The sequence below is a fragment of the Rissa tridactyla genome, chromosome 2 (genome assembly GCF_028500815.1).
Source record: "Rissa tridactyla isolate bRisTri1 chromosome 2, bRisTri1.patW.cur.20221130, whole genome shotgun sequence".
NCBI classification, from domain to species: domain Eukaryota; kingdom Metazoa; phylum Chordata; class Aves; order Charadriiformes; family Laridae; genus Rissa; species Rissa tridactyla.
Genome location: NC_071467.1, coordinates 72929051 through 72948300, shown reverse-complemented (window position 1 = coordinate 72948300; position 19250 = coordinate 72929051). Strand labels below are relative to the sequence as shown.

At 40.1% G+C, this 19250-nt stretch overlaps 1 protein-coding gene across 14 annotated transcripts in view; it reads left to right on the top strand.

Annotated features, from left to right (window-relative positions):
* FHOD3 (formin homology 2 domain containing 3) overlaps positions 1-19250 on the top strand; it is a 403988-nt gene that overhangs the window by 284463 nt on the left and 100275 nt on the right. For 6 of the 14 annotated variants that reach the window (XM_054190213.1, XM_054190216.1, XM_054190212.1 and 3 more), the window contains exons 10-13: positions 318-556; positions 2359-2445; positions 16052-16153; positions 18472-18849. In XM_054190213.1, coding sequence (XP_054046188.1) covers positions 318-556; positions 2359-2445; positions 16052-16153; positions 18472-18849 — 806 coding nt within the window. The remainder of the gene's footprint in view (positions 1-317; positions 557-2358; positions 2446-16051; positions 16154-18471; positions 18850-19250) is intronic. The other 8 variants (XM_054190223.1, XM_054190222.1, XM_054190220.1 and 5 more) reach the window with 3 other exon arrangements.

Below are 19250 nucleotides of genomic sequence, written 5' to 3'. Positions count from 1 at the left end.
CTTTCTTGAAAATTAAGTCCTACGTTAAAAAAAAAAAACAACAAAACAACAACAAAACCAAGCTAGGAGATATATAAATGTGTTGTTACAGGTCCTGTAGTGTTCTATGCAAGGTGTCAGTATATAATTCCATTATTAGAGCTGCTACACTGCACTAATGGATAGACAGCAACTTGCAGTGACAGCTATAGAAATGGAGTTAACTAATAGGAGTTAATCATGTTGAGATCAGTTCATTTTTAAAGCCTAGATGTGAAGACATGTGGTGCCTAAAGGAACCAGGTCAGAAACCTCATCCTTCTTTCTTTCTTTCTCAGCTGACCCTGAGACATGAGGATGGAGATGAGAGTGCTGACCCCCCTCCCAGTGGGCGCAAGGACCGGAGAAGGGCCAGTCTTGGTGCTAGTGAGCGAAGGGGGCTGGAGCGCCGCCGGAGCCGCAGGCACTCGGTACAGAACGTCAAAAGCACTTTATCAGCCCCTGCGAGTCCATGCAGTCAGTCGAACCCTAGCTTCATGCTGGGCCATGGACAGCGTGTTGAAGACCTCAGTGAGAGGTAAGTGCATAAGATGAGGAATAGTCCTTTCTTTTCCCCTATTACTTTCTGACGTGTTCATTGCACTTTATTATCTGCCAGACTTTTTTCCCTCTTTCCACTGAATTAAAAAAAAAAAAAAAAGCATATTTAAAATTAAAACAAAAAAAAAGCCCAAAAAACAGCAAAAAGAAATTGTTTTATAGGTGACTTGATTTATCTACGAAGCTACGTTCCTTGGCACCATCTGCCTTAAGTAAATGGACCAAACCATACGAGGTAAAGCATTCGATATGGGAGCTAACCAAGGTTAATCTTATCCATTGACAGATTTTATATTCAATATAGTGACATAATAGAAGATTGTAACAAGGGCATAGTCACATTAATGCAGAGATATTTGTCCTGTATATGTGTCGTGGTTTAATCCCAGCCGGCAGCTAAGCACCGCAGGGCCACTCGCTTGCTCCCCCCCCAGCAGGATAGGGGAAGAAAATCAGAAAGGTAAAAGTGAGAAAACTTGTGGGTTGAGATAAAAACAGTTTAATAATTGGAATATTATAATAATAATAATATCAATAATAATTTGTAATGAAAAGGAAAATAACAGAGAGCGAGAAACAAAACCCAAGAAAGAGAAGTGATGCAGATGAAAACAATTCCTCACTGCCAACTGACCAATGCCCAGCCAGTCTTCGAGCAGTGGCCCCCGCTGCCAGCCTCCCCCCAGTGTTATTGCTGAGCATGATGTCATGTGGTATGGAATATCCCTTTGGTTAGTTGGGGTCAGCTGTCCCAGCTGCGTCCCCTCCCAACTCCTTGTGCACCCCCAGCCTACTCTCTGGTGGGGTGGTGTGAGGAGCAGAAGAGGCCATGACTCTGTGTAAGCACTGTCCAATACATCCCCATTAACCACCATCCCCCTTCCCATCAGCACAATATGTTACAGTTCTTCTTTTTTTGCCCTCCATTTGCCATCAGCATTCCAGCATAAATATTCTCCTTTGAGGCTATGCTGTAGTAGTGAATACATCTAATCTTTTATAATTAGTGAGAGATAATAACGACTAGTTGAGCAGCAGTCTTTAACACTGGAGTCAGTCAAAGCTAGTGTTGTTGCCCATCCCATAACCGTTGGCTGGGGCTGTGCATGCTTAAGAAAAAAAGGGAGCTGCAGATCCTCAGCGTGTCCGACTACCGCACAAGAAGGCTGGAATTAATTTTTCCAAAGTTAGATGTCTGATCAGCTTGCCTCCCTTTGATGTCAGTGGAGTGCAGCGAGCACTGGTAGGCCTTCCGTTATCTAACGTATTCTACGTGCCTGAAATTTCAACCAAGATGAATCATGCTCTGAAACTGGCTGTTACTCTCTGTTGACTATAAAGGGAATCTGTCTCATTAGCTCAGGTGAAGATACATTCGGTGCAGATAGCTAAAGCTGGACACTGTCATCTCGTGGCTGAAGGTGTAATTTGCAAAACCAAAGCATGGTCCATGAAGAGCATATCTTGTGTTGATTATAACATGTGGGAGGTTCTTCAGGGGGTTTCTGTTGGTTAGCACTGGATGTGAACTTAGAGCCTTAAAATCTTGCGTTACATGAAAAGCAGCCCTTCTTGCAAAGCAAACTGAGTTGACTAAAGCTTAATGGCTTCAGGCAATATGAAAATACAAGACTCCAGCTAATTTGAACAGTAACTGCATGTTGTATACCACCACATAGTGACTTTGGGGTTTTTTTTGTCATTTTTTTTCTTTCCTTCTTGCGTTTGGCAACACATTCATGCTTGTTTTCCATCACCTTCTATTGGCCGGGCCTTTAGTGAGCTGGAGGCTGAGCGCCCCATGGTCTTACAGGCTGATGATGAGGATGACAGTGCATTTGAGGCTGAGTTTAAAGCATCTTCAGTGTGAGTACACCTGGGGGCTTCAGCCGCTCTGCATGGGGTGCCTCGAGCATGATCTTGGGCCCTGCTTCATGGCTTAACCAACGTGATCGAGAATTGGTACCCATGGATGTACAGCAGATATTGTTGATTTGTTAGACTGCTTAACTTGGCTTAGAAATAAGGGGATGCTTCAACGCTACAAAAATTGGTGATTCTCTTACTGTAGTTAAACAAATACAAGTCCTGCAGGATGACAGCCACTATCAATACGCTTTCTTGCTATTAGTGATTGCTTACTAGCTTTATTTTGCAGTCTTCACTAATTCCTAATTAATTTGTGTTTGAGCTGATTTTTAGTATCAGGGCAGTAGAAATACGGCAGATTAGTTTCATAAGTTCTTTGAAATATTTTTTCACTAACATAGCATAATTCCAATGCTTACTATTCATATTTCAAGAATTAATTTCAATAATATTAATGATAATTATCTTCCTTTTCTGAAAAAAGTTATCCATTTCCACTCTACATACTCCTTGAAACTGACATAATTTAAAGCATAATTTAAGTTTAAATCCAAGAAAGGAGTCTTCATTTAAGCAATCAAATTTAATTACATGTTGTCCTTGGTATCTCCTCTAGGAAAATAATGAAATTCTCTTCAGCTCCATTTGGAATTTCTAACTTGCTCACCTGCCTATCTAAGGAAAGAGGCATTCAAGTATGAAAATACGTAACGCTGATCTTCTTGTAGTAGTTAAATAAAAATCCTCCCCTCCCACCCCCATCCTTCTCCAACCCTCTTAGCAAGAAAAGACAGGGAGTATTACTTGCAGCTAGCAAGCTAGCAAAACAGGTTTTTTCCCATTGGACATTACAGACCATGGAATATTTGTTGGTACCTGACAATGCAAGTTCTATGCTCAGTGAAGTTCTCAAAGTTGCCATAACAAGAAGCTAGTCAACTGTTGGCTCTTCTATAAATCCCATTGGGTTTCTGGTAGACAAGCATTTCAGAAAAGCTGATTCTATCCTTTCACATTTTGAGTCTCATCATCTACCCAAATCTGTACTTGTGGTAGGAAGAGGAAAACCAGCCTTCCTGTCTTATATCCCAGTGAGTCTCTCAGTTTTCAGTGAAATAGCCCAGATGAAATCAACAGTGTCTCTACACCTGATAGCTAAACTGGGACAAACAAAGTAAAAGCTTCATGGCTTTTACGCATTAACATTTAAACAGAAAAACAGTGAAGTTGAATGACTCGTGCAAAGCTCTTACATATTTATAAAATTTGAATTCACCTTAAGTAGAAAGAGGTTTTTCTTTCTGCATTGTTCCTACTGGAATCAAGTTTTCAAATTTGAGCACGTGGTTTCTGATGCAACATTATTTATTAGTTTGAAGGAATTTAATAGAGCATCATAGCTTTAGGCTTTGCTGCAAGCTATAATGAAATTTTAAAATAATATCTTAAAATATGATGCAGCCATCACCTGTATTTATCAAAAGAAATGCTTTTTGTGTCTCTTCTACTTCCATGATTAATGTTGTAGAGAGGAATTTGTGCAAATGGATAAAAATTACTTATCTCTCTAAACTGAAAGTAACATTTGTTCATCAAAGAAAGATCTGTCTTCTGCTAATGCCCTTTTGGTTCATAATCCTAGTCCCTCTCGAGGAAGGAAAAATTTCACAGTAAGTTTTTGCAGTGCTGTATTTTCTAAAAAGTAGTCTGCAAAAGGGGTTTCAGTCTTTTTATTCCTTCACTACATATTCTTTACCAATAGGAAATATGTAGCAATATTAAGTATAATCTTATTGTGTTGCTGCTGCTGGTATCTAAGCTTTGTGTGTGGTTGCAGATGTCTATGTCTGGTTTTACACTGGATTAGCACCATGAAGTTCAGTGGAATTGCTTCTGATGGGATATGGTTATAGAGATTAAAGTCACACTCTTACACTGTACTAAATTGTGTTTGGGGCAATATTCTTGGTTATTTTTGGACTTCACTACCAAAATCAGTAGAAGGTTCAAGTTCTTCCTCAGCATTCTCCTTCCCACAGTGTTCATGTTTCTTTTCTTTCTAACTCCGTCAGATGGTTTGGCAGTTACTTTGCTTTTGTTTACCACATCAAACAGGTTGTCCACAGTCATCTGCTTTGTGTCAACCGATAAGTCTTCCAAAAAGAGAAAACTCCATGGTGCCGGTAAAACAAAAAAAGACAATATTGGCCAAATTCTGTTCTGTCTCACAATGCTCTATATCCAGAAAAGCCGTCTGAAGTCAATGGAGTTGCTCTGATTTATGCCAGGCTAATTGAGAGCAGACTTTGGGTTTTGACCTGGGAAAAGTTGACCGTAAATGCTAAGGGCAACCAGAAGGAAAACTTGCAGGCCTTTTTCATCCATTTGGCAACCTTCTTCCGAACTAAATGTATTGCTTTTTCGCTTGTGGTTCAAAACAAATAAAAACCCAAATCTGCTTTGTGTTAAAATAGTTTTCATGGAGAGTGAAACCCGGGGTAACGTGCCTTTTACTAAATAAATAAATAAATAAGTTGATAACGACTACTAACTAAGAAAAGGTGAAGGCCAGTTTAAGGATATGTAGCTGCTGCAGGGTACTTTAAAATGCCAGTCCTGACCACCAGCAGGTATGCTTTGCTCAAAACTTCTCTCTTTTCCCATGGTGGCATAGAGCACCAAAAGACCTGGGGGGAACTTCAGTTCTGTTAACATTATGTTTTAAATGCTTCGCTGAGGGCACCTGCTAAGGTTTTCTGCCCTGGTCCAAATTGAGTGCTCTCAATCTGTGGTCTAGCGTGCTGTTTCTTAAGCGTTAGACTTTTAAATAAGTTCTTCCATGGGGTTTGTTTTTTTCTTTTTAAAGTAAAGCTAGCTTTTTCCAACCACACAATGGATAGAGTCAGGGAAGAACGTTAAGGAGTGGCATGGAACTTGCACTAGATCAATGTTTTATTGTATGCAGTGATTTCTGGCGATATAAGCATTAAAAACCAAATTGCTGTCTGTCTGTCTTTCAGTCTCGTCGTGTCTGGCTTTGAGGGAGTAGAAGGCAGGTAGTTTGGAAGTTCTCAGCGCTGTCTTGAGCGCTGAACAGGTGCTGTGCAAGAGCCCTATACATATAAACCAGAAACGAGTACTTCTCTGAGTTTTTCATATTAATTTGTTTCACATTTTGCTGTGCATTTCCCTTTCTTCAATCATAGAATGTGTTGGGTTGGAAGGGACCTTTAAAGGTCATCTAGTCCATCCCCCCTGCAGTAAGCAGGGACATCTTCAACTAGATCAGATACTGCACAGCGACCTCCTCGTCTCTCTCCCTGAGTGTCCCATAAGAGCTGAGTCAGCCAGACATAGCAAACGTACTCAAGGGAGCTTCTCTGGGATTTACACTGACGCCTCTTATCGACATTTGAATGAACGGCTCTGTCAAAGCTTTGTGCAATTAGTTGCAATCAAAGACTGAGGTTTATAAAGTTGTGAATAGCTAGGATTGGGTATTTACCTTACTTTACTAGACTCTCTGCTTTCTTCTTTTTTGTAGCTTTGATTTGTTTTGTATCATCAAAAATCACAAAAGAATTGCTAGGATTGATCATGTAATGCTGTACACATTCACCTAGAGATAACGAGGCCTTGGTTAGGACTTGTCAGTATTCCTGTGTTTGAAACCTAACAAGCAGAAGAGCTGGCTTCCATCTTAAGAACTCATCAGAGCCTGCATCCTAATCAGTGATCGAAGCTGGATTTAACAAGCTGTCTTTGCCAGACCACAGGGCTAAAAAGGTATGAGGAAGAGCAACTGTTCAGGGTCACCTGAGGCTTCCAGATTTTTCAATCTGAAGAAATTTGGCCTTCAGGAGAACTGTATTGTTAAGGAAAAAGCAGTGCAGAGAGCATTATGTACCTATGAACTGTGCTTTTTTTAAGGTCCTCCCTGTAAGGCTGTTAGGACTCTTCCTCCGAGCAAAGAGTAGCACAGGGAATTCCAAAGTTTCCTGCAAATTTCTGGGCTAACTGGATACCATTGCACGGTGCACGCAGGGCTCAAGGACTTTCACACCCTTTACAACCCTAGGAGAAAAAAAGCTGGAAAATTGTTGTCTAAATAAAGGAAGGCTGTGCTGAGAAGTCATAAGGATTTGTTTGTAAGAAAATACATGTTTCTGATGCTTGAGGATGGCTCAGATGCAGGAAGAGATCATGACGCTGTTTTGGTTTTACCAGAAAACAATGAACACAGCTGAGCCTCTGACGCTAGGCATTTTTTCTGCTTAACTTCGGATTCCTGACGAGTTTCTAACCAACAGCACAGAGCTTAGTTTGACTATTATGCACTATTAAATGATTATTCAAATTGCTTCATGTAGAGCCAGGCCTGCAGGGGTGGTTTGTCCAAAATACAGCTGAGACTTCTTTCTTCTTTTTTTTTTTATTATGATTTTCTATGTTTCCAGACATCCTAAACCATAACTAATCTTTGATTTTTCTCTAGCATTTACTATGGCAAAATTCTAGTTTTTGTTATGATGTTTCAAGTTCTAGTGACTTTCCACTACGCTGTGTGAAATATTTTGGTTATGTGAATACTTATGGCTATAAATCAAACTGCTGGTTAGAGTGGTGGGTGGGGTTTATTTCATTTTATTTAGGATGGGTACTTGCCACATCTTTTAGAGTTGCTGTCTGTGGCAAATATGATGAATGGCATGGTAAGTATGAAACAGCAGAGCGGGGAGACTCAACATCAGCATTTAATGCAGGACTCAGGCTGCCATGCAGACCATTAAAGGCCTAGAAGAAAAAAGAAATTGATTTATTTTTATTGCTTCCATAGAAGGAAACAAATGTATTTTGTTCCTAGATGTTTGTCTCTGGTTCCTGTTTTCAGATATTTGAAACAACTGAGGGATGAATCTAGATAAGGCAAACATCTCCAGGATAAACGTGGAGCCACCTATCTGGGGATATGCCAAGGATCCTTTTAATACATACATGTATGTGGTCTGAGCTACCTGGCGTTGTTGGTGGCTTTGAAATAGAATGGCATATGATGAGTAATGGGGGAGATGTTAACTTTTCACAATTTGATTGGTATGGGCAAAAATGGAAATGGGTTGTAAAAGCAGTGGGTTTGTAAAGGAGATTTATGCATGAAATTAAAAGGCTTGGTAAGGTTGCATCTATTCATAGCATCGGACCGCTATTTGTCATTGGTAACAACATACAAAATCTGATCCGTTCAGGTGCTGCTATTTTAGTTTTGGGACAAGGAGGACACGTTTATTTCTCTTGTGCAGGCAGGGTTATTTGAAGTATGAAGTCAAGCAGATTTGAAAGGGGGTGAATAAAAATGTAACATTTGTGATCTTACTCTCTGTAAGAATATCTTGGAAGTGCCTGTAAGCGATGCAGTAGGGGAAGAGACACGAGACAGGTTAAGAAAAGTCTTCTTTCAAACCCATATGAGGAACAAAAGACTCCGTTTATGTATAAATAGAGATTGACCTAGTAATGCATGGGTAATAAAAAAAATTTTTAAACTACAGCTTGATGAGTGTCTCATGTGCTGGTCCTATTACTGTCTCAGTTTGATACCCAAACTTTTTATCTGAATTAAAATACCTCTGTGGAAATGTCAGCTTTTGTAGTAGGGGTACTGTTTGCTGTTTGTGGATCTTGCTGAAAGGAGGTGTTTTGTACTTCGTATACATGCAGAGTCCAGTTGACAGCACTGGACTTTGCTGTAAAAGCAGTGGTAGATTTTTTTTCCTGTTTAAATTGTAGTAGGAATGAAGAAAGCACTGAGACTTAAATGAGACTACAGCTGCCTGGCAAATGAAAGCACAGCGTGACTGAGCCTATTTTTTTTAAATTTTCCACTGTGTATTTAGCTTTGGTGAATTACCTGAGGAAATGTAATGCCAAACCAGGATTTGAACACATTTCTCCAGAGGCCCGTGGTAGTGTCTTATGCACTGGCCTATACGTGCCTTAGAGGATTCACCTCCACAGCGTGTTCCCAGTATTTGTAAACACGATCCTCTGAGGCCAGGAAAGTTTTTTACACGTATGACGCGATGGGAGGAAAGAAAGACAGCAGTTTGGCAGGATGCCATTTCCAGATCCCTCCCTTTGAAGTAAGGGACAGTAACTGTGACCTCCAGGTGTCAACCAGTATGCAGTTCCAAGCTCTGAAAACACTGTTTCTTCTCTCTTTCTTTATGTGTTTCAGTATTCATTGCTCCTAAAGTCTCTCCACATCATGATTCTGTTTCTTTGCCTCTTCTGCACATACAGATGTAAAAACAGCAGTGCTGTTCAGTGATCAGAGAGTCGGGATTCTTGAAGTCTTTGCACAGCCTTGCCAGTATCTTAAGACTTGCTCTGCTTTGATGTGTCCTATAGAAACCAACTGCAGCAATGAAAAAAAGCGTGGAGGCATTACCTAGGTATTATTTAGGTGTGAAAAGTTGTTACTGATAATATTTTAGAAGATAGAAGAAAATAACAGTAACCTGGAGATAAAGGACAGCATAATATGAAGTTACAGAGAACACACTTACTTTACATTATTTGTCATTTCCTCAACTTTTTTTCTGAACAGTTTGCTTTATTTAGGACAGAAATACGAGGATAATTTGCTTTTTGACCTTTGTAATTATTTCCCTTCTGTGCAGAAGGTGAACTTTTGAGGCTTCACAAGAAAGTTGTTACCTGTATCTTTTCATGTATTTTCATCTTCACCTAATTGCACCAACTGCAGCGGTCTATCACATGTAGCAGTGGAATGGAAATGAGCAGGGGGGTTAATAGGTGGGTTTCTTAGTGTTGTTTTTAATGGAGGAGGAAACTATATCACCATATCTTTACACAGAGTAATAAATGATGAATTTAAATTAATTCCACTTTCGGCTTTCACGTAATAGACTAGTTGAATCTGTTCTGGCAGCGAAGATAGAAGAAAGGAAAAATAAGCAGAAGTGTACCAAGGCATTTATTTGTTCCACAAGGATTTAGGAATTTGGCAATGAATTGTGCTGTCTAACCTATGAAAGTGGAATTTCACTCATAAATTGAGGACAATGGCAAGCGATTGCGAAAGAAAATACATCCACTGTGACTTATAAAGATCTCTCCTTGATGGAACATTTTTCATTTTCTATTTGTTCACCTGTGAGGGGTTCAGAGACGCAGCTTTCCAAGTGCTGTGCAAGAGGTAAAACAGGTCAGAGGTTTGAAGGGGGGTGGGGAACAACCTTGAAAGAAAAATTTGAGATCAACTGTAGTATTTCATTTAGAATAATACTGTGGAATGGCTGACGGTGATCTTACTTCACTGAATGTTGCCTGTAGTCCTAGTCAGGAGCTGCTTTTCTGAAAGGCACTGAAAGTTTAAATGAAAGTAATTTAAAGCAGGGAAACTGAAAAGCACTTGACTTAATTATAAAGAGAAAGAGAGAGAGAACATTCCTCGTCGGTAATTAACTGCACATAGGGTGATTTTCAGAGAGTGTGGAAATAATGGCTAACAGCTTTACAATTGCCTAGTCCTTCTCTGGGTCGCTTTGTAACTCCAAGACCCCTTTTTTCACTGGAGTCCAGTGCTCGCATTTCTTGGGAATTTCTGTATAATTCTGTGGGTGGTCGCAAAAGACTCAGAAGTACACTTAGGGCCTTGTCTAATAACCTGCAAAATTAAAAAGTAAATATTTAGTAAGACGTTAGTAAAGGTTAAATGAGCTGTACAGAAATTGGAATCATATACCAAAAGGGAGATATTTTAATGTGCTGTTACCTCATTAATTAGCTTCTACACCAAAACGTTGGTAGCCTAATGATGGCAAGACCATCCTTTTTCCTATTGTTCTGTATTCGAACAGTAGTGGTCAAATTCTTCCTGAATTAAAAGGGTTTAAAGCGTATATTACACTTTAAAAATTTGCGTTGATACCTGGCAGAGCAGAATGTGTTTCTGTGCTCATGCTTATTTTCTGACTTTGGTGGTGTGTTTTGTTTGGTTTGTTTTTTTTCCTTTAGCGTAGCCTTTGATTTTTGTATTAGCTGTATCTTTGGGGCAGGGGTGGCACAAGGGGAGTGAGAAACTTGTGTTTCTGGGCTACAAGCTAGAACAAAGAAAGCCTGAGTTTCTTCAGGCTGAATTCATCAAAAGTCTATGAAGGGAAGAGTTTAGGGGGGAGCCCAGAAAGGGCAGCAGCTAGATAACCTTGCACAAACTGTTCAGCTCTAGGGACCAGTAGGATGGAGAGCATTTTTTTGGTGCTTTGAGTTCTTGTGGAGAGTCAGTGTCTTCAGAGTGGTGCCTTCGTTTCAAAGTCACGTAGCTGTGGCTAGGTTAGGTATGTGTCAGTTATGATGCTTAGCGTCCTACAGACTTTGCCCCTGCCTTCTGCTAAACTTGTAGATGAGTCCCTTGATTATAATTTCCTTTCCTCAGTCTGTATTTCTTAGTGTTTGTGTCTCTGCAACTTAGAGTAGCTATTTAATATCAGCAGGACTAGTATGATTGGCACTCTTTTTGTGGGTTTTGTGGTTGTTTTTTTTTTCAATTTACTTTTAAAAGGAGAAAGGTTATTCCATTAGTTCTAAACCCTTTGCCTGGATTTTGTTTTGATGCCCTTGTGGTTCTCTGTCCATAAAGTGCACTTTTGTAGTCTTTTTAAACATGCACGTATTTTAGGGGGCTATAAATACTTTCACATCAAACTTTAGTTGAAACAACTGAGCAGAAACTGTGCCCTAGTAGATGCATGTTAGTTGCCGTGACTGATGATACACTTCATAGAGAATTGTGGGGGTTTGGGGGTTTTGTTTGTTTGTTTGGTGGGAGTGTTAACCTGTAGAAATAATCCATTTTAAAGATGAAAATAAACACAGTGATTGTTTTGAAATTTGTTGTTACTGCTATAAAGCTTTTGTTTAAATACTTCTAATGTGCTGTTATCACGGAACTGAAGTAACACAGCAATAGCCTTAAGGTTAGCTGAATGTATCTGATCCTTCAGCATTAGCTGAAGCCCTTCCTCCCTGCCTCAGAATAAATATTTGCCTTATGTCGAACAGGATAAGTTCCTCTGTGCTACTGAAAAGCATGCTAGGTTCTGCAACCTAGTTTAATTGAAAACCTCCCTATGTATCATTTTTCTTAATTTAATTCTACTATTGCATTGGCACCAAATTTGCATGTGTACGTGGGCGGGGAAGTGAACTTTTCCACATCATCCCTTCTCCATTGCACGCAGAAATGAACACATAACCCTGAAGGGTCCAGATGAATGCACAAATACGCTGTTCTGTTGGAGCATCCGTCTGACTTTCTTAGCTTTACAAGAATGTCGTCTGTCTGTAGTTGGTGTTTTCCTGTTTTAATAAATAGTCAAGTGGAATTTTTGCTTTTCTACCTTTTGGGAAAGATTTAGGTAGCAGGTACTACCTGTTTTCATGGACAGAATATTTGTTCTTTAAAACAATACTGAGAAACAACTGCCACTATTGCTTGGGTGGAAAGCAGGCGCACTTGATTCCTGCTTGTGAGCTTCCCCCTCTCCTCTGATCTGAATCTGATCGACTTCCTGGGGATGGTCCAGGGGTCTGAAACTGTGAGTTTAGTTTCTGAAAGAGGACCTTGCAAGCATTGAGCGTCTCTCCTAAGCGTGCCCTTAGTTGCATTGTGCAAATTTCCCTTGACCGAATGGCTCTCCCAGGTTGGGGAGCGTGCCCACCTCCACACACAACACTGGTCATCTCTACAGCCGACACAGGCAGAGTCAGCTCCTCCTTCTGGCCTTTCCAGCCAGTTGCCATGTACCTGCTGTCCTCCTAGAGTTAAATTTAGCGGAGGAAGAGACCTTTCCAATCAAAGCTTCTTCTAAGCTTTTGATCTGTAAGTCAAGGAGATTAGAGGAAAGAGTCCTTGGCCTGATAGGAGAATCGTCTGGCTGGTATCCACTCTTGTGGAGCAGGCAGTGCTGTGGGCTACCAGCAGCCTTGGGAATGCCAGTCCACCAAGCCAGTTGCTCTAATGGGTGTGTAACACCTTCTTGGTGTACTCTCTGAGCTCTGAGCGGATGGAGTGTGTGTACGATTTGCATATGCTCACTTCTTAGAGCCCACCCTGTTAATTCAGTTTTCTTTTTCATTATCCACAGTTCAGATATATGTGTAATAATCAATCAGAGGTTGATTTCCAACAAAATATTCAGCTTGGAAACAGTACCCGTTAGGGATGTGTTAATGTCTGATTATAAACTGTAAAAACAAGTGTGCCACACAGGGTTGCTGTATATACATAGGTCTTTTGAAATACAGTATTCTCAAATAATATACAAATTAAGGGGTCATTACTCTTGATCTGCTCTTTTAGAGTACAGCAAGTCGTAATATCTGAGAAGCGGGCTCTTGACTTTTTGCTTCCTAAAATGAAATTGCAGATAAACATCACAGCAGACAGAAGTATTTCCTTCATGTGACATTAATAGTTCGCAACCTGTCATGAAAGGGGACAGGGGCTAAACATTCCCTTCAGCTCCATGTAAGCCATATCACCTCCTGGTCTAAGTTCTCTTTCTCGTTGTAGGCAGGAATGTGTTTACCTACAGGCTGAACCCAAAACCTTACAGGTCCCAAACTGGTCTTTATGTGATAATGGGTTTCGGTCTAATAACCGACTTACAGATGAAATTAATTCCCTTTTCTATAACTTAGCCTTCAGCACATGGATGTATTGCACAGCTTACCTGAGAGAAGCATGTATGTAAAAAACTAAGGTCCTTTAAGCATAGCTATCTTACATATATTCTAAAGAGCTATTTCTCTTTTAATCATGTTTTTAAGTAAATGCTAGTGCTTATGGAAAATATGTCATTGATGGCTCTGGAAATTGATATATCACAGCTCCATTTCCTTTCAAATCAACGTGAGCTTATATGGACATTTTTATGTTAATTCTAAGAACTGCTTGGTTCTCAGGATTTTTTTTGCAGACAACTAGTCCTTCCAAGGTAAGGTGCAGTAATTTTTCTGTGAGGAAATGGTAATATATCTTAATTTTATGAAGGCTGTTATATGTGGGCTTAATTTAGGGTGTTTTCATATTTATAATTAAGCTCGTTGTACGGGAATTCAGTTTTCCCAATAATGGATTAGAATGCTGCTTTGCAGAGCAGGAAGAAGTTCAGACGACTGTATTTTAATTGATTACTGCTCACCTGTAGTATTTAATGTATGGTTCACTTGAAAAATGTACACTTTCTACACGGAAGCTCAGCATTTTCAGAAATGTGTGCCTAAAATTAGAATCACAAGTCCTTATTTAATTCCAAACTCTGCGTGGCCCTAGGGAAATAGGCTGTAGGGTAAAAGTAGTTTCAGGCCTCTGAGTACTAATTAAATATCCTATTCTGATAAATACTGATTGCAAAAACTCTGAATAGTGGGGAAGGGAACAGCTTTCACTCCTGGTAAAGACTTGGTATCATGGCTTTAAGCAGTAGGTTCAGGGTTATTAACACAAGGTGTAAAGACAAAGGTGTAAAAACACAAGGTGACGAGATCTCAAGGAAAAGGCAGGATGTGTTGCTCACCTGGCACATGATAGTTTAGGGGCCTGATGATGCTGTGCTAAGAAGTGATCCTTAACCATGAGCTAACGCTCTCGGTTCTGGATGCTTTTTTCTTCTCGCCTTCTCTTTCCATTCAGTGCAAATATAACTCCGGTTGTTCCCAGTTCAACCAGTATTGTGTAAACTCTTGTCCTTGCTACCATGCACTCATGTGAACGAATAGACTCTCAAAGAACCCTTTCAAATTTATGAGATCTGCCGTATCCAATGAGTATTTCAGTTACGATTTTGCGCATTTCGAGACAGTCGAGGAGAGCAAGGAATTTGATGTCATGAATCTGGAGCTTAAAACATAGTAATAACAAGGCCGTACTTGTTCGTGTTAGCAATAGCTGTGCTATCAGCATTATAGGATGCGTTGCACTCCTATCAGAGAAGAACTGTGATTTCACAGAGCTTCATGAGGTATTTCCCAAATGTGGTTGCTGTATGACTGGCAGATGTAGACATTTGCCCTTCACGGGAGATAACGGCAAAGCTAGTATTGAGCTGCTTGCTGGTAAGAAGGGATGATACGAGTGCTTCCTGGCCAACTGATTCTTTTTTTTTTGGGGGGGGGGGGGGAGGGGGAGGAGGAATGTTGTATACCAATGTATACATGTGTGTGGAAGTTGAGAGGTATCTCCATAGGGGATATATATGTTTGTGGAGAATACAAGGAGATGGAGAGATGACAACTGAGATGGTTATGTCACTATGATACCTTTAGGAATGGTTGAAAGTGTCTACCTTATAGATGTTTGCCAGAGTATTGGAAAAGTTCCAGGTGCTGCCCATTTCCTGATTATTCTATAACTAACTCCATACAAATGCAAAAAAAATTTGGATTGACCCTTTGCGTTGCACTCGATGAGTTCATGATCTCACATTGTAAATATTCATTGTTCTTATGACATGGAAACTAATTCTAAATGGAAAAAAATGCACAGAGCATCCCTTCAGAATTAGAGAAAAGAAAACCAGCTTTTAGGAAAATACAAGGAATATGAGCGTCTTACAAACTTTATTACTGTTTGTATGTTTTACTTTTTGCATGGAACATAACCTGATGGTATTCATCATTAAATCAAGTGGAGAACTGGATCAACTGCAAATGCGAAAGAAGTCCAAAGAGAGAGTATTTTCTAAATCTTCCACAAGTCTGTGTGTTTGGGGAGGAAGGGCATAAATGAGAGCAAGAGGAGACCGACAATGTAGCCTTTTTTGTTTTGTTTAGTATAGTTTTCTTTTTTACTTATGTGGTTTGTAGGTTATGGAGGCTTTATGCGTGACTTACAGTCCTCCTCTGCCAGAATTACTGCTGAACCGAAGCCTGCTTTGACCATACTAATGACTCTTTACTGAAAAAATTCATGTACTGGCATCCAATAACTTAAATATTGCTATTTGCAAATAGTCCTGAACTGATTTGGTCTCTCTGTTATTTCTAACTTAATGGTTCACCCTGTTCTGTTTTCCAGTTGAGCTATCGCCTGCTTAACAGGAATGTTTTATTTGTGTTAATTTAGAAAGCATGATGTCCAGTGCCAGCTGTCCCGTGCCAGCACAGTGTGTACTGTCCTTTAAGCCAAACCGGCACAGCTCAATGACTAACGAGTTGAACATCGGTATTGTCATGAATGTTTTCCATTAATGCCTCTGCAGGTAGGGCAGCAGCAAGTGGAAAGCCAAGCTTGAGGAAACAAAAAATGCGTCTTCAGGGTCTTAAAAATCAATAGTAAAAAATCTAAACAGGGGAGAGTATAAAATTTTTGTATTGGTAGCTACCCTTGCACTCTCACATACTTAGTGGGAAGGTTTAGGTGGCTGATTGTCTAGTGCCATAACTTCCCCCTCCCCTCAGTGTTTTCCTTCCATTTCTAACTTCATTGCATTTCTTTTTCTGGCGACTCACATTGTTTTCTCTTCCACCTTCTCTCTTTCCATTCCACTGCATGCCTCTTTCCTTGGTCTGACCTCAGAGAGGATGAAGAGTATGAAGAGGAAGAAGAAGAACAGCCAGTCACAGAGCCCAATACTGAGGATGAGGGGGAGGAAGAGACCAGTAGGCAGGTCAAAGCCAGGTACCAGGATTTGGCATTGTCCCTCAACCTCAGCCTCTGGCATGAACTCACCAGCACAGTGTGCAGCAGCATCTGCCTTTTCACTCGCATTCCTAGATCACCTGTTAAAGCCACCCCCCAAGGAAATCTTTTTGCATTTAAAAGCTTAGCTTTGTCGGGATGTGTGTGTTAACAGAAACAATTTAATTATATAGGCTCAATGCACTAAGAACTGTCTGCGCTCACTGCCTTTGTAGAAAATGAGTGACGCTCACAAATCTTGAAAGATTTAGCATAAAGCATAACTTCTAGGCATGGCTTAAGTTTATCTTTTTAGTCAAGGCAATGGTGAAATGTTGCAGTGCTTCCCTGAGTTAGGATGTTCCTTGGTTTCTTAGGTCTTCATCCATATTTTCATGATACAACCTTATTAGCAATATCTGTCACTATGAAAAAGGTCAACATTTTTTGAATGCTGCCTATGTTTTCTATCAATTTTGTTCATGTTTTAATAGGAAAGAACTACTTAGAGGCAAAATTGATAGACACATACCATCTTACACATACCTGCCCCTCTGTGTGTATATGGATATAAACAAACCACCTATCAAAACAATATTCTCATGTAAAATTTTCCACTTATTTCTGGGGGATATATGGATTTGGCATCTGGCAACTTTATCCTAATAAATGGGAAGAAAGAAAATATGTTCTTTCTTCCAGACAGCCATTTGATTTAGGTTAAATTGTTTGGCTTTGCAACACGGCAAATGAGATTGGATTTTTTTTTTTTAAATAAACCACATTCATGCAGACGCTATACAGCACGGAAGGAAGAAAGGAAACTGTTTAATGTGCAAATTCCAAAGAAAATACTGTACTGTTGTTATTAATATCTTCCAGTCTGCAAATCTTGCCAATGGCTGCCTGAAATTTCAAAATTAAGTGATAATTTCCTCAAATCCAATTCTTGAAAGTCAAAACTAAGGCACAAGTTATTAGTAAATCGCATGAATATACTAAAATACTGTTAAAAAAAACAACAACCAAACAAGAAAGAGCCATGTGCAGGGCATGATGTGCTTTTAGGTCATCGGTCTTTTAAAATAATAGTCACTTTGAGATAACTGATTGATATTCCCATGGCATTTCTCAATACCCCCTTTCACTGTCACAATAGCATTACAGCAGTGATCTGTACCCTGGCTGTTTGTGCTAGATGCTGTCAGGACGGCTAGGACTAGCCTGGCTTCAGGGACTGCCATCATGCCCAGCTGGTGCAATAGATGAAGGTTTCCAGATTGCCCATTGTGCTTCTGCTGTGAGAACGATTACCTGGTATATACCCGATGATTAACTTCATGGTATCCTAACATATATAACACGTATTACATTTTTGTTGCATACTCTGTGCCAAACCCACACTCCTCAGATGAGGGCCATGCCTTGCATGCCTGTAGGTGGATTGCAGAGGTCGTCTCAGGAGAAGAAAATCAGCCACGGGCTGAATGATCCAGCCCAAAGCCCATGCACAGTGTTTATGCTGGAGATACTAGTGAAAACAGATACCCCAGAGTGCAGATCCCATGGCTTTTCACCTGCCTTGCTGCTTCTGTCACTCACCAACACCTGCCTTCACTAGAGTAAAGCAGATGGGTTTTCTCTTGCACTCAGTGCAACTCTGAAAGTCTGTATCTGAAACCAACATGGGATGCTGACACTCAGAGAAATTAGTGCCTTCACACCTAGACAAATGGTCTGGTAAGGCATTAATTTTGAAATCATTCTCAAGCTTAATTTTGGCAGAACAGTGCTGATTGAGTATTTTTTATTTTCATCTCTGGTGGATGAGTGTTTTTAGTAAAAATATCAGAACACCGGGGAGGATGATCATCAGATATCTGGCCTTCAAGAGGCAGTCATGCAGATTGTATCTTGAAGCATCTATATCTGTGGACCATGTCATCCGACAATTTGATACTGCTTTGTGCTTACAACCTAACTTGAAACACTTGAAAATGGTTCAGAAAATGGTTGTGAAAAGGTTCATTAAAATTAGTTCTGAAGCCTGTGGGCTTTCCTTTAAGCGGAGTCACTTTCATTCCTCAGTATTCGCAACCCCCAGAAGAATCCCACCGGGATACAAAGATGTGGGTTTCCTTACTTTAAAAAAAAAAAAAAAAAAAAAAGATAATGATTGTCTGCATTTGCAAAGTTTTCGTTTGTCCGACTCTCCTAGACTTTATTCTCTTTCCTCCAAGTGGTATGATCTATTGATCTCTCTTTTCCCTGTTTTTCTCTCCTTCCCTTCCCTTTCTCATGATGTTTTCCTCCTACAGTGGGGTCCCGTGTGCTCGGGAGGCTGTGAATGAAAACCTTTCACAGTGTTCTGATTCTTCAGCCGTCTCCAGTGCCATTTCTCCAGCTGAGAGGCCTCTCTCCTGCTCTAGAGCAAAAAGCTCTTCTAGCAGCTCCTCTTCTGTGCCTGATTCATCTGTCTCTCATCATAACTCTGTCCTTTCGTCACCATCTTCACCTGCGGCAGCCTTGCTGAGCTCTTCCCAAAATTCATCATCATCCATTACTCCAAAGGCATCTCCAACGGTGGAGAAATTACCTTATGTACCACATACTCCTTTTCACCTCTTCTCCTACGACTTTGAAGAGTCTCCAGCATCTGTGAAAGAAAAGGAAGCAGAGGTGATGAGGGAAAACAGGTAGATTTTATACAGCTGACAATGTTTAGATAAATGAATAACACCTTTCAAGAGTTTTATAGTGGTAATGATGCACTTTCTGTGTTGTATTATTTCCAGAACATACTGGATTAGTTTTAGTCCTGTAAGCCTGTATTTTGAATTGATTAATATTCTCCCTTTGCCTTTGTTGCCTTCATTTCATCTTACTCCTCTTCAAGGTCTATAGTTAATAAGTGTCCTGGCTTCCTCTATACAGCAGTAGATGAATAACCTGTGATTTGGGAGATCACAGATAAGAGCACCATTTTGCTCTCATTAACAACAATGTAATTTGCAGACATGATTTCATGAAAATTAATGGAGCTCTTCGGCCATAAAACCAAGGGAGATCAGATCAGCACTTGGAATTCAGGGGCGAA